The 15934-nt window shown below is 46.3% G+C and overlaps 2 protein-coding genes across 2 annotated transcripts; one reads left to right on the forward strand and one right to left on the reverse strand.

Moving 5' to 3' along the window:
- Window positions 1-5181: 5181 nt before the first annotated feature.
- LOC131266415 (DNA-directed RNA polymerase I subunit RPA2) lies at window positions 5182-9036 on the forward strand. The gene is made up of 4 exons (XM_058268929.1): window positions 5182-5311; window positions 5373-5945; window positions 6024-6196; window positions 6270-9036. Exons 1-4 carry the CDS (start codon window positions 5243-5245, stop codon window positions 8887-8889), a joined length of 3435 nt encoding a protein of 1144 aa, XP_058124912.1. The 5' UTR covers window positions 5182-5242; the 3' UTR covers window positions 8890-9036.
- A 123-nt stretch (window positions 9037-9159) lies between these two features.
- Window positions 9160-15891, reverse strand: LOC131266416 (AP-2 complex subunit alpha). The gene is made up of 8 exons (XM_058268930.1): window positions 15763-15891; window positions 14750-15032; window positions 14440-14651; window positions 12681-14365; window positions 12467-12607; window positions 11986-12402; window positions 11709-11913; window positions 9160-11628 (listed from the first exon to the last, which is right to left on the reverse strand). Exons 2-8 carry the CDS (start codon window positions 14811-14813, stop codon window positions 11551-11553), a joined length of 2802 nt encoding a protein of 933 aa, XP_058124913.1. The 5' UTR covers window positions 14814-15032; window positions 15763-15891; the 3' UTR covers window positions 9160-11550.
- Window positions 15892-15934: the final 43 nt, after the last annotated feature.

Here is a 15934-nt window from a genome sequence, read left to right on the forward strand (position 1 = left end):
AGAATGTTGATTTGCCTTCCGGTTTGGGGACAAGCGGGGGTGGGGGGAAACACACGCCCGAAGGCGAAACGGGTGGAACGAAAACGTGAAACAAAAGCGAAACGCCAATGCAAATATTATAACAAAACAAATCGATGATATTTGCAATAAGTTCCAATTTAAGGGGCACCCAATATTGCAGTATGTACGTTGTAACTTTATTTAATAAACAAGGGAAACCCTCGCCCCGGCGACGTGCGATGGCAAGGCGAAAGGAAAATGGCCCGGACTGGATGGAACGGAAGGGCAAAACGGTGGGCAGCTGAGCAATGGAGGGAAAATAACGACCGAACAACAAGATTTGCAGTGGCAATGTGGCGAAGTAAGGATGGCCATGTTGAAAATCGGTTCACGATCCACTCACAATTGAAGAAAACGAACAAATTTGACTTCTAAGAATATAGTTTTCTCTCTAAAATCAAACAAAAGTGCATAAAATGTCATAAGTCATACGAAAATTCATCTCCTGGCATGTCACATAATTAAGCTCTGGAAATGTAACCCTTTTCCCTCACCAGATGAATGCTGAAATGCAAAAACTTAGACAGGTCCTTACTTACCGGTCCAGGAATGATTCGTCTCCTGCTCCGTGCCAATCCCCCAGCCGCCCGTAAATTTCGGCGTCCACCAAACCCAACCAGACATGGCTCATGTTTTCCCCCGCTAACATGGCTTCTGTGTACTTTATCGACATTATATTCGGGACCTCCTTTTACACTTGATCTTCCAACACCGCGGAAAGGCTTCCAACACTGGCGAAAAACGAAATGGAAACGGATGTAGCGCTTTGCAACGTACCAAAGTCGTTTTTCCCCTGGCTTTGGTAGGAGCGTGTGTGTGTGCTCCTGTTGTGTGCTATCTTTACTCTTTTCAATTTTTGAGATCGAGATGCATCCTTGTTGCACTTTGTGCTCTTTTAGTACGCCCCTGTCGAGAACCTTTTCGCGAGGGAAGGAATTCATTCACCGGGCGAAGGGAAGGCGGAAAAATGTGCACGAAACATTCGGGCCAGTTCAATTCGAGAGATGATATTTAATTTAGGATTATGTCACGCTTCTTCGTACCGCCAGATTGTACGCTGATTCGTTCGTTCTCTTAGTTCTTCCGTCCAGCGCATGGAGAATGCAAATGCACCATCAACCAAACGGAACGGTGTGCCACCTTCGGGTCGCACGAATGCTGAAAACAAAGACCGAAGAAGGCATAATTAGTTATTCGGCAGAAAATTTAATAAATTTTCTTTGTTCCACCAGGTCGGAATCTTGATTGCACAGGACGAGATGCAGCGTGCATGGATTTGGCCAAGGGATGCCAAGCTCTCGGCAAAAGGGCAAAAATCACAACCATCATCGACACAATGTCGGGCAGAGTCGGAAGACTGTTGGTATATTTATTTAAATTAAAACTTTTATCTAGATTTTAATTGTCCACTGGAAAAAGGGGGGGTCCATGAGCCAAGAACTGTCGATTTCAATGTTTCGGCTGTTTCGTTTTTTTGAGATTGAAAACGCTTAATTTGAGATTCAACTGAGAGCATTTTTCTAAATTCTACCACACATTTGTTTACTTCACGATTCGATATACAGAGTTGATAAAATCAAAATGAATTCAATGGTGAACAAAAATGAGAGTTTCAGAACAACCTAAAATAAACACCTTTTGGTTTATTGGAACATTTTTTTTTCTCCTGTTTGTTCATCTATGAAAAAAACATAAATTAAAACATGCAAGGTGGGAGATTTCAAAACATAAAAGTTCATTGAATAATTTAAAACTTCTCTTCATAATTTGTAAGTCTTGCCTCATCGATTGCATGCCAAAAAATCGATTCCACCGCGTGGAGAGCGTGATAAAATGATAGCCTCAAATGGAAACCCTCGTAGAACATAACCTGCACGTCATGAGATGGGAACTTCTTACATACATAAGACTGGTAGCTTACCGATTACTCTCCCCCATCGTCGCAGAACTTACCTAAAGCTGATAATCAATAGGAATATCGACGATGGTGTAGCAATTGAAGTACAAAATTACTGAACTGAAAGAAAAACACAGCACATTGAGGGGTGAATGGAAAACAACCACCCCTGGAATGTGCCCGGGGGTGGCGATATACATTTCCTTCTTCCACAGGCCGATTGAAACGGATCCGGGTGATGGAAAACATTCCTCAAAAGTGTTCGGCTGTAGCTTTACGGGTGGGAGGAAGGAATAGATGAAGGATCAAATTTCTTTAATTGAGGAGTTGCTTGAGAATTCTTATCAGTAAATGGCGAAAACGGAAAAATCGCAATCCGAAGAAATAAAACACTTTGGAACAAACAAAATGCATCCAAGGCGTAGTCAATCAATAAAACTTTTGTAACAATATAACTACTGTGAAGCGGATTCACGGGTTTAGTTGGAAAGGAAGTAAATGCCAGGTAAAAATAGAGTAAACCTCTCCTCCCACCATCGAAAGGACGAAAACTACGCAAATGCGTACTTGCTGTTCGCCCGCCAATCAAACCACGTATCAAACTCCGCCAAGCTGTCCAACTAAGGTTCCTCCCAAAAACGGAAAAGGGATGTCAACCGAGCGACCCGGACTAGCAGCCCCTAAATTAGAGTCCGCTAATGAACAACACACACACAGTTGCCGTATGACTTTGTCCCTCCGTGGTTTCTTGCTGTGCTGTGGACGGTAAAGGAAGCGCGTTCATTAGTTTCATTTTCGTAACCGCCCGGCTGTCAGGACACTTCTTACTTACTATCGATCCCCAGGCGGGCGTCTAACGCGTAAGTACGCTTTCCCTTGGCAAGTGATATGGTAAAGACATATGCGATCGGGCGGGAAATGGAAAAAGGCATTAGCAGAGCCAGAAGCAAGGAATCGGAATTGCCGTTGTTCGCTGGTGAAAATGGAGGACGTAATTTGATATTGATAGGCCACTCAAACTGTCCAACGGGGCTGGACTACCGACCAACTGGGCCGCTCACAATCCGTATTATGAATAAATAATGATGAAAAAGGACGACCACGACTACAAATGCCGACGACGGCGGCGACGACGACGACAATGATGATGATGATGTCGTCAAATGAAGAACTTATAGGTCTTCTTTCCGCTTGCAGCATGTAACAACCCTCCATGTTGATATACTTTTCAGTTCACTCATTTACCGGAAAGGAACACTAATTGAACTTACATGTGCATAAGGATGATAATTTCGGGCGGAAGTAACATGTTCTTTTACGTCACTCGTTGCCCTGCAGTATCTACACTTAATCAAAGAGCTTAACAAAAACCAGTAAGAAAAAATGTCTGGTCGGTAATGCATAACCATAAAGACATGGAGGCTAGTTTTCCTTTCTTTATCAAGTTAATCCAATTGTGCGCCAATGACACGTTAAAGTAAATGCCAATCCCGCCAGGAGCCGCCATTGGGTGCCTTTAAAACATGAAACATATTTGGTAGGGCGAACGGTAGGAATAAAAAAAGGAACCGAAAGAAACCATCCAATTGAAGCAGAAACCTTGCCCAGGAAGTTAAGCCAAAATCCTGATGCACCGACCTAAACTAAAACAACCTCGATTGATGAGTTTCCCTCGAATGATAAGTCGGTATTGTTCCCCCAGCTCAACATACCAGCACAAGAGTGGATGAAGTGGACGTATGGCAAGGACGTACAATTCGATCCGATTAAAAGTACGACCCTAGGAAGAAGTCCTTGTATATGGATTCATTTAGTCCGCCTTGGACTGTGGTCTCCGCCTGCCGACACTCTCCCCCGAAGCAAATGATAATAATTAATTTCATAAATAACGAATCGATATCAGTGTTTAATAGGATTACTGTGTTACGATTCCCTTTGCCACCACCCCGCAGACGTCGATGTTGCGGCATTATCTGCTCCAAACCTCGACCTGGATCGATTTATGTTTCTTTCTTTTTTACCATCGCGAGATTATCGTAAACGAAACGACTGCACGTTGGTATTGGTTTACAGTTCATTTCGATCTGTTTTCTGTTGCAGTCTGGGCGGAAAAGTCGAAGGGAGTGGTAGGACGTCCTCGGTCGCCACACTTTGTAGTAAGTTTATCAGTCGCACATTCGCACCAGCCAGTATCTTGTCTGCTAAACAATCCTCACACTCCCGCTCAACGGTACAAACAACCCGGGGGAAAAAAAACAATGTTTGGAAAAGCTGCCAAGATGTACAGATTCACAGACGGGTATCAGATATGATAGCAAACGCACTCTAATTAGGGTTGAAGAAGGCAAGAGAAATGATGCCGCAAAAAATATCTGCCCTTAAGCTGTTTTGATACATTCCTTTTTTCTCTCACCATTTCAGCGCTGTATTGTTCTAGCCCTATATTACATTAATGAGGGATTTTACTGAGAAAATAGCTCCTTCCTATGGTTGAAGCAATTCATTAGTTTAGTCTTTCTTTCCACTTTGCATTTTGGTACCACTTGGAACCGTACTTTTCGATTCGCGGACGCGTAAATGGTCGGTTATTATCGCATGCAACACTCAGTTTGTAGATTATACTAAAACTATGTAACGAGATCGACTTTTGGATGTGGATTGTTGAAATGGGAATTGGATATTACAATCGAGATCTTTTTTATAACGTCTTTAACCGTCACCCTTGGACCTAAATTATGAATTTAGGCTTGAGATTCCCCCGTTGTTTTGTTAAACATGTTGCCATTTTATTCACAGCTGCTCAAACCATTTTCCCTGAAGTTCTTTTTATGCTGTTTATCAAGATAATTTTCTTAACTGTAACATTCCATCGGATTTTACTTTTCAAAACGGCAGAAACCACGTGCTACCTGCCACGTACCGAAGGATAATCAATAAAACGAAAAAATTGACTTAAATGACGTCTTTGTTTCCATAATACAAGATTATATTTTTTCTGAAAAATAAAGCCAATGTAGGAAAGTATTTTGTATTATAATGTATTAAGCTATAAATAAATAAAACTTTTCGAAATGGAATGGAATCGATTAAATGTTTCGTCGAAAAAGTCGAGAAACAAACAACCAAGGTTACTGGAACCGTTCTATTAACCTTGCAAACAATAACAAAAACGATTTGTTGACAGGCGACTGTCAAACACGTTTAAACTAAAAACACGTGCCGCGCCGGTGTTTAAGGTTGCAAAAGTGATTTGTTCTTTAGTTTTGGATAAAAATCGTGGTAAAAATGAAGCAACTTCCTGAGCTCACCAATTTACGACCAAAGTACAAGCAAATACCGGAGAAGCAGAATGAGGTATGGCAGGAAAACGTTATCTACTATGGCGAAAACTCAAGCATTCCGACCAACCCCATAGATCCTGGCGAACCTGGGACGTCCGCACATTGATTCGTTCAACTACATGCTGCGGGAGGGCATCGAGGACATGCTCCACCGGCTGGAACCATTGAATTTTGAAATGCCCAACCAAAACCGTATCAAACTAAGTGTTGCCGACATTACCATCGCCAACCCAACCGTGCCTACGAGCTTGGTGGAAGCGCAGGAGAAGCGTGTGTTCCCATCCGAATGCCGCCAGAAAGGGGACCTGTACGGGGGGATGTGTACGATCACGCTCGATTGGGAAGTGGATGGTATCCAACAACCGTCAGTGACGCGTGAAATGGGCCGAATTCCGATCATGCTGCGCTCGGACGCGTGCAATCTGAAGGGTCTTTCGCCAGCGGAGCTGACCGAACGCGGTGAGCACGCGGACGAATGGGGAGGTTACTTCTTGGTTGGTGGCAATGAGAAGTTAGTGCGCATGCTGATTGCGACACGCCGCAATTATCCCGTCGCCATGAATCGAAATGGTTGGAAGAATCGTGGAAAGGATTTCAGTACTACGGGCATTATGATTCGTTGCGTTAGAGAGGATCAACAGTCAACGGTAAACAACGACAGGGATGCTGGACGCCTGGATGAATCTCACTACTAATTCGTGTTCTCCATCTCTTGCTTTTTGCAGAACAATGTTCTTCACTACGTTCAAAATGGTACGGCAAAACTGATGATAACCATAAGAAAATCGCTCAATTTTATACCGATCATGTTACTACTGAAAAGCCTCACCAACTACACAGACAATACTATCTACCGGAAACTAATCACCGGTTACGAGGACGATCAATACTACAAGAGGTTTGTCCGCGGAATATTTGAAGGCGTGAGGAATGTACATGAATACCCCCTGTTTCTGTTGCATTACTTTCAGGTGCATTATGACAATGCTGCGAGATTTGCACGCCGAAAACCTTCACAACGGGCAGCAGTGCAAGCAGTTCTTGGGCTCGTTGTTCCGCTACCGACTAGGACTGGGCAACATGCCCAAGTGGTACTCGGACGAACAGGCGGGCGACTATCTGCTCAAACAGGTTTTGCTTATCCATCTGACCAACAATGAGGATAAATTCAACCTGCTGGTGCTTATGATGCAAAAGCTGTTCGTCGTGGTGCAGGGCAAGGCCCACGTGGAATCGGTCGACCACATAATGATGCAAGAGCTCTTTCTCGGTGGATACATGTACCAGCAGCTTTTGCGCGAATTGTGCATTTCAATGCTGTTTAATGTCCGTCAAAACCTACTCAAACTGTGTCCCGATCAAGACTCGCTCACTGTGACCTCTCATGAAGTGATGCAGTCTTTGAAGAATGTGTCCGGATTTCAAGCACCCTTCGTGCACTTCTTGTCCACAGGAAACCTTACCAAAGCTGTCGAGATGGGCGTAATGCAGGATTCCGGTCTGGTGATAATTGCGGAGAACATTAACCGCATGCGCTACATGTCGCACTTCCGGGCCGTCCATCGTGGCTCGTTTTTCTTGACGATGCGAACCACCGAGGCGCGCCAGCTTACGCCGGATGCGTGGGGTTTCATCTGTCCTGTGCACACTCCCGACGGTACGCCTTGTGGGCTGCTAAATCATATGACTTCCGATTGTACCGTATCGGTAGTGCAGGATCCGGATAAGGTGAAAAACATCGAGAAACACCTGGTATTGCTCGGTATGCAGCCGATCGAGTTCGTCGGTGAACCTGCCCTTGGAACCAGCTTGCCCATGCGAGAATCCTATACGGTGCTGCTGGAGGGCAAAGTACTTGGAATGCTTCCACGGGCCACCGCTAGCCAAGTGGTGCAAAAGTTACGCTTGCTGAAGATCGATGGTGTCATCCCGAAGACGACCGAGATCGTGTTCGTGCCGGCTCGGGTAGGTGGCCAATTTCCGGGCATTTTCCTGTTTGTGGGTCCGTCCCGCATGATGCGCCCGGTAAAAAATCTTACCTACAATCGCATCGAACTGATCGGCACGTTCGAGCAGGTGTACCTTGACATTTGCATCACACCGGATGAAGCCTACCCGAACCTTACGACGCACATGGAACTATCGAAGACAGCTTTCCTGAGCAACCTGGCGCAGCTGATTCCGATGCCGGACTGCAACCAGTCGCCGCGTAACATGTACCAGTGTCAGATGGGCAAGCAAACGATGGGCACGCCGTGCCAGAACTGGGCCAAGCAGTGCATCGCCAAGATGTATCGACTGCAAACACCTGCGACACCCTTGTTCCGCCCGGTGCACTACGACAACATGGACATGGACAACTTCGCCATGGGCACGAACGCCATCGTGGCCGTCGTTTCGTACACCGGGTACGACATGGAAGATGCCATGATTATCAACAAGTCGGCGGAAGAGCGTGGCTTCGCGGCCGGAACCGTCTACAAGCACGAAAAAGTGGAACTCACGGACGAGAGCTTTTTCGCGCGCGATCCGCGTGACCCCAGCCTGGCGATATCGCTGGACAACGATGGGATGCCGTTCCAGGGCGCTGAACTCACCGTCGGTACACCCATGTACTGCTACTTCAACGGAAACGACCACCAGTACCACGTGGTGAAGTACAAGTCGTCCGAGAACGGCATCGTGGACAACGTAAAGCTGGGATCGCCGATCGACACGGTAAGGAGTGGGAAGCTTAACTACAGCGAGGTCAAAAAGCTGTGCATCATCACTTATCGCATCTCTCGCAATCCGAACGTTGGCGACAAGTTCGCCTCCCGTGCCGGTCAGAAGGGAATCTGCTCGCAAAAATGGCCCGCCATCGACCTCCCGTTCACCGAGTCGGGCATGATTCCGGACATCATCTTCAACCCACACGGCTTCCCGTCGCGTATGACCATCGCGATGATGATCGAAACGATGGCCGGAAAAACGGCCGCCTGCCACGGCTTGGTGCACGATGCCACGCCGTTTCGCTTCAACGAGGATAACACCGCCATCGACTATTTCGGGCGGCTGCTCGAATCGTCCGGCTACAACTACTACGGCACGGAGCGGATGTACAGCGGTGTCGATGGGCGCGAGATGAAGGCGGACATTTTCTTCGGCGTCGTGCATTACCAGCGTTTGCGTCACATGGTCAGCGATAAGTGGCAGGTGCGCTCGACCGGCCCGATCGATCAGTTGACGCAGCAACCGAACAAGGGTCGATCCCGTGGAGGTGGCGTTCGCTTCGGGGAGATGGAACGCGACGGGCTACTGTCGCACGGAGCCTCTTTTCTGTTGCAAGACCGGCTGTTTCATGGGTCGGACAAGGTGACGGTACTGGTTTGCCGTCGCTGCGGGACACTGGTTGGCCCGATCGATACCGTCACCAAGCGGTTGGCGAGCAGCTTGAACGAGTTCCAGCACACACCCGCCACCTGCAGGCTCTGTCAGGACGATAAAGAAATTGGCCACCTGGAAATCCCATACATCTTCAAATTTCTCGTGTCGCAACTCTCGTCGATGAACATCAACGTTAAGCTTCAATGTTCTTTTCCCGATTTGTAACCCCAGCGTTTTAATTCGTAAGAAATTTATCCATTAAGATGTTCGTTAATGATCGAAACGAATACAAGTAAACGTTCTGTACCGTGGTTGTTCATGGACAAATCAATTCGTTTTCAATAACATGTGTATATTTTCAATATATTACTTTTCACTTCCATTCATGTACTTCCTCATCTCCACTGCTGCTACTGTATGGATTTTTATCGTATTTTATCCGCTTTATCTGAATTAATATTTCTTAATGTTTTCGATTATTTACCCCTTTTTTGCTGTGGCGGATTTATCTTCCTTTTCCTCCTGTGTACACACGCCAGAGCTCAGTGTAAAACACTTTCCAACAGCGTTGCTTTTTGATACATTTACTTCAGCGTTATGTTATGTTTTTACTCTGGTCCAACACCGCGCACAACATAACGGTCGGCGCAGATGGAGAAGAATGCCCTCTTTCATGGCGTGTAGTTTTCCTCTGTCCTCTGCATGACGCTCAACGCATTACACATGGTCAGGTCTCTAAGCTCCTCTAGTTACGCTCGCGTCGACAATTGCTTTTTATGCGCCATTTGTTCAGAGCTTGTTTCTACAAATTTCCCAGTTCCTCAATTTTGGAATGTGATCGCCAATGTGTTGTTCCATGAGTCTATCGCTAAGCTAAATATACTATCTTTTTTCTTTTCGTAGTGTGTAGACTAGCAATATTAACCAGAAATTTGGGAAAGAAAATGGATGTACAAGTATTTCGCGTGCTCCACAATACCATTCTGATACGAGCCTGCACTTTGTCTCACTTTTATCAGAAGAAATCAAGCAATGTTTACGTAGCTAACGGTGTGTGTGTACGTTGAGAACTATGTGCATCGAAGCGAAGCATGAAAATGAGCTCTTTTTCTATACTTGTAACAAATTACTCTACTTTGACAAATTTGTAAGGATTCTGCTTGGCTTGTGATTCATTATGCCTGTTCTTTTTCTTTTTAAATACAACTTTCTACAATGTACACTTTACTTAATAAGTATATGTATAGTTTGCAACGATTAAAACATAATATTCATGTCTCCTTTATGGACCAAAAAAAAAAAACAAAACGAAACTTCTAATTTACTCTCAAGCACATCGCTCTTTCCAATGGTTCCACTTCCCATTCTTTTTCCATCGATAAGTTTATTGCACGGTCATCATCTGTCCGTCTCTTGACCAACATCCACGTGGTGCCATTCAATAGCAATTCAAACTAATCCCATACCGGAAGAGAGGAGGATTCAACAGCCAAAAGCAACCGAAAGCATACAAATTTGTATATAAAGAGCATACTTGTAATGATGAATGCGATCGTGAGAATTATTTGTGCATCTCATCTACCGCCAAGTTCTGTTTTCGCTCGACGATCATAGATACTGGTCTTTACTTTGTGTGTATTTGGTTGCTGCGCGTGTTTTGTGTTCGTTACTTCCGTTTTAGCAGCTAGAAATAGAACACTGTGCTGTCTTGTGATAAGAACTTGTTCCGTCGTCATGCACATGCGTTCCTGCTATCCATGCGCGATTTATGGTCAGCTTGTAAATCATAACTTTATGCCCAGACACACATACACACAAGCGTACGCAATATCAGAAGCAATTTCGTGCTTCACACTTCAGCTTCAAACGCGTTGAAAGTGTCTTATTTCCCACGCGATCTTACTCCAATCTCGTTGTCACAGTTTAGTCTCGTCTACAATACAATATTGTGGCATTTTATATATGTATATATATACTCCATTCCATTCCATTTAATGTTTGTATGTAAAGTTTAATATAATCTATGTATTACCTTTGTCATTTCTTCGCCCGCTACACGGTGAATGAGATTACTTCTGATTCCACAAATACGTTTTCCCTCTTCCACACAATACTTCCACCAAATGCAGGGGAAAACATAATCCAGACCGTGCCACGAGGTGTTTCAGACTCGTGGATTTCCATCCAGCATATTGTGTCTTATTACAATTAACTTCGATTTCTGCTTGTTTTTAAGATTAGAGTGAAATATTATGTTTTTGCGTTTACAGCTCTCTTTGCGTAGCCTTGCTTTCATCCTATCGTTGTTTGATCATAAATTTCTATGTTGGTCGAATAACGTTTTCATCGGACCCTTCGGACAATTGCACGAAGCCTAAACAACAATTATCGCTACGATGGGACGGGGGTGAACACAAACATGAGTCCGCCCCAAGTGCATTCTATCCGAAGCTCTCCAATCTGTTCCTCGTACGCACATTTTATGCGTACCAGATCCAAATTTTTCTACCTTTTTGTGTTGCGAGATGCGGCTCACGATAATCAGATCCAGCAAAGTCTGCAGGATGAATATCCTTTTTCAATTCAAATTTAACTAGAGCCTTCTAGGACAAACTTAACTCAATGTGTGTGGATAGGTTCCTCCCGATGATTAGAGTTTTTGCAAAGAATCAATCATTGCTTACCTGACACATGGGTTCATATTTTCGACACAGAATGTCCCACACCTCGTACCGGCTAGGCTATATGTAGGTAGTTTCGCGCTGCGATACGACATCAATATTTCGTGTTTTCTCTAAAGCCAATTTTCCTTTCCTTGTTCCTTGTGTTATTTTGCTATGTAAAATAGTTTGTCGCGTTGCGATGGATGCACCAATTGCTGCTAGTTTAGAACTGATCCACCAAAAGCTCGCATATCTCCTGCGTCACCGCCTCGAGGCTCGACCGGATAGTCAAGCGGAACATCTGCGAAAAGAGGGGAAAAGGGTCCAGGATTAACAATCGGCTGTGCCCAAAAGATTGGACCTAAAGATACACTTGTCTACCTGTGCTTGCTTGTTCGGTTCCAGACGCATCAAACAGCCAACCTTGTGTGCCTGCGTGTGTATGATGCCGGCGCAAACCATGTTATCCGGATTCGGATCGATGCTGTCGAGCAGCTGCATTCCAAAACCTGTCAGTTTATTGCGCGCCCCGGGAAGATCAAGTGGTTGCTGGGCCTTAAACACACGCTGTGCCCTTTGTTGCTCCCTGCAAAATAAATTGTACCATGTGAGACATTTTTCCTTTTTCATACAAATACCAATTCCGCATAGTACATACCCTCCGAGATTCCTCCATCGGGCAAAGAACGACTCGGCATTCATTTCGGTCGGCTCGAAGAACTTGTTGACTGTCAGTGGAAGATTGACCGTAATTTTTTGCACCGCACCGCCGTTCACGCGGAACGAAATGATAATGGACGGTGCACCAACGTAGTGGTCAATGCATTCCGCCGTGAGGAGCTGCTGAATCTGGGCACCAGCCTCGAGTGTCGGTTCGACAGCCTTAATCTGTACGTTCAGCTTCAGCGCATCCTCCGCGGACCACTGCAGCGTGGGGACAAAGTTTTGCAACGCGGTTTGCGTCTTGTTGCCATAGTACAGACCCAAGCGGCCCAGATTCTGCCGGAATTCGCTCTTCACGCCAATCTGCAACAAATCGTTCTCAAACAGAACACCATTGTTTTTGAAAACGAACCTAAAACGAAGCAAGCATTGTTACTTAGTAACGACCATAGAAGACCAGTGGTGTTGGTACATACTTTTTGGAATTGTTAACCACGTTGCTGTTTCCGTTGGCTGTGCTGTAGATATCGCCAAGCACGTCGATCAGTGTGCCAGATTGACTGGCCGGTGGAGTGCTCAGTCCAAGTAGGTCCGAGCTTGCGTTGGCATTATTCGAACTGCAAGAATAAAAGAACCAAAGTTTGATATAAAAAAAAACTCCCTTGTGGGAAGAGAAAAGACGTCACCTACCTTGATGTGTGATTATTTTGAGCATTATTAGTGTGAGCATGGCTGTTCGGTACTGGGCTCTTATTGTCACGAATTTCCGCATTCTCCGGCACCCGGCCCGGTTTCTTTTTCTTCAGTACGGCCAAAATCGAGCTTTCGCGCTCCGGGAACGATGGCATCTCTTCCAGCACGGTGGCGAGCACATCGGTCGAGGCCACGATACTGAGCTGCAGATACTCGCTCGCGCGTTGCTGCAGTTCTGCGTCCGCCGATCGGAGATTACTATGCTGCCGGAACACGTCCTGAATGGTGCCGCGAATCTCCGGGAACAGGTTGATGAACTTGATGTACGTCGAGAGCAGCAGAGCGCGTGTCATCGACGAGCAGAGGTGGTACTTGGAGTGGAGCAGTTTAAACTGCACCATCGGGGCGGAACGTGAATCGCCCGCAATCAAGTTACCGAACTCGCCCAAAATGTATCCACCAACCTTGACCATGTTCTCGTGGCATGCCGGTGCCTGCAGAGCTTCGAACACGGTCTTGGCAGCGTACCCTTGCACCTCCTCCCGATTGATGACGATCTGGATGACGCGATACCAGACCTCCTCCGACACGTAGTCGCCCGCAATTCGGATCAAGTTCAGAATGACGTCCACATACCAGGTGTAGTCGGTGGCGTACTTCTCCGCCAAGATGGCCACCTTCAGCACCATCTCCTCGCGGATCGAATAGTCGGCAGTTTCCAGATAGTTCAGCATCTCCTGCACGATCTCTTCCGCGTTCGTGCGATCGCACATGGCATACAGCAAATCGACCGCCTGCTGGCGCACGGACACGTCCTTCTCCATCTTCATCGATAGGATCACGACCTCCTGATGTTTCTTCACCGCCTCGTGCGAGAATTCGGACGTTGCCAGATGGCACATGGATTCCAGCGCAAGATAGCGCAGGTTTGTCTCGCGATTGCTCAGGAACTGGCCAAGCTGGTTGCAGGCGCGTACCAACAGGCTCGCCTCACTATCGTTATGGATGATCAGATTGATTGCCTCAAATAGGACCGCATTCTTTGCGTTGGAGTGCTGCACCTTCTTGCTCTTCGGCGGCTCCTGCGCCTTGTTCAGGATCGTCTCCAGACACTCGTTCAGCCGTCCCCGCACGCCCGGATCCTCCGTCGGTGGGTTGTAGTTCTGCAGCAGGCGAAGCAGCTTCACGGACAGCCACGGCGCCGGTACGAAGTAGTACGTGTAGTCTTGCAAGTCGGTATAGGAAGCGGTTACGATGCGCGACAGGCGCGACACCGCCAAACTCACGCATCCCTTGTACTCCTCCGGGTTCTTCTTCACAAGCGCATCGATCAGACTGGTCGCGGCCGTTACGACACCCATGTGTTGGTCGTTCAGAAGATGAATAATCCGGCTGGTCCACTCGCCGCCGGGAATGATGTCCGGACAGGTACGGAACAAACGCAACAGGCATAGGGCCGCTGACTGCTTCACCACGTCCATCGTGTCACCGGACACGAGCAGCTTCGGAATTTCGTTCGAGAACGCCTCGGCCATATCGCGACTGCCGATGTTGGCGATACATTGCAGCGCCAGATTCACGTGGATCGGATTACGCGACTGCAGATCGTTTTTGATGCTTTGGATGATTAGTTTGATCAAATCACTGTTCGTGTTCACCAGCACCGAGATAAACAGGTAACCCTGGACAAAAGATAAGCAAAATAGGTCAAATTTTGTTCCTCTAGACATCAAATGCAAAACAAAACAAAACTTACAATCTGTTTCTCCGAGTATTTGTTGGAAGAGAGTAAGTTGACCGCCTCCATGTGACCAAAGTCGATGTCATGGCCAAGCAGAAAGATAAACAGCAGCTTACAGACGTACTTCTTCTTCTGGTATCCGTCCAGCGTTTTGTCACCTTTGAATTTGCTTCGAATGTTCGCCAACTCCTTGTTGATGCGTTTGATCTCTGCCTCTTTGCTTTTACCTGCAAACGGTGAAGTACGGCGTTTGAAGGAGTGAGTCATAGAAAGCATCCTTTTTTGGACAATAACGGGACATTGATGTCACCCGCAACAGACTTACAGTTCCTGATGTCCGATATAAACACCGCCAGACCGCGCATTCCATCTCCTCGTACTGGAGCCATCTTGAAAACTTCTTTTCTTCAAGCGGCTGCCTACTCGGTTATTTTATTCTACTGCGTGATAAAACAATCACTCTTTTGTATTTCACCGGAAACGAGACTTCGTTCCTCGTCTCGTCCGTCCGTCGCAAGCGGATGATTGAAGAGTTATCCGATATCTTCTGCCTACAACCAACTGCAGCTAAAATACGTAGGTTCGTAGATACACCAAACAATTTTCATCTGTAAAATAAAAGCACGAACAAGTCAGGATTCCGATGATCTTTGCCCTTTCCACTACACATAGTTTTTTTTTTTCTTTTTGGAGAAAGCTTGCCATTCCCATGAGGCGAAAAATTATGCAAGTTTAAGGGAGGGACACTTTCTCCGAACATCTTTTAATTCTCGGTAGCAGACACCACTAGAAGCGTACAGTAAAATCGCTGCAGTTACGTTCTATCACTTTCCATCGTGCTCTCATCACTTTCTTCGCCTCAATCGTCTCTCGTTAATTCTAGCGACGATGCAGTTAACGAGCTCTAGTAGTACGAGAAGAATTTAATTCAATTATCTGATAACAATAACACACTGTACCAAGCACTCTGCCGCTGGCCACGGGAGGAACGTGGCGTTCGGAAACTGTACGGCAACGATAGCAGTCAGCGGACGCTGAGCAGATAATAAACGAAGAAAAAGTACCGAGATTGTCTCCTCCCAGCAGCATCATACGGATGCCCCATGGAACTTTGCCGATGCAAATTATGATGCGCTATGCCTACACATCAAAGCTATCGTCACTCCATTTCAATCGTTCGCAATGCAATTGACGCCCAGAAAATAATCTCCGTTACTTCCACCGTTCACGGGACAGATTTCTGACCACCGCCGCCGCCGCCCCACTTCTGTGATGTGGTGCACTTTCGGAGGGCGTCCCTACGTTTAATCGCAGCGATTATGAGGTGGACAAACTTACCAAAAACGCCCCGAAACAACGCCCGTACCGCCGAACGTGATAATTATACTATGCTTTCCGGCACACTACACACCGCGACGACAAGTTTTGATTGCCGACTTTCCTTACGCAAATCGTTTTCCTTCCTTCCGGATTGTGAGGATATAAAATCGATCGATTTTCCCTGAAGCAG

Source organism: Anopheles coustani, chromosome 2, assembly GCF_943734705.1.
Source record: "Anopheles coustani chromosome 2, idAnoCousDA_361_x.2, whole genome shotgun sequence".
Classification (NCBI taxonomy): domain Eukaryota; kingdom Metazoa; phylum Arthropoda; class Insecta; order Diptera; family Culicidae; genus Anopheles; species Anopheles coustani.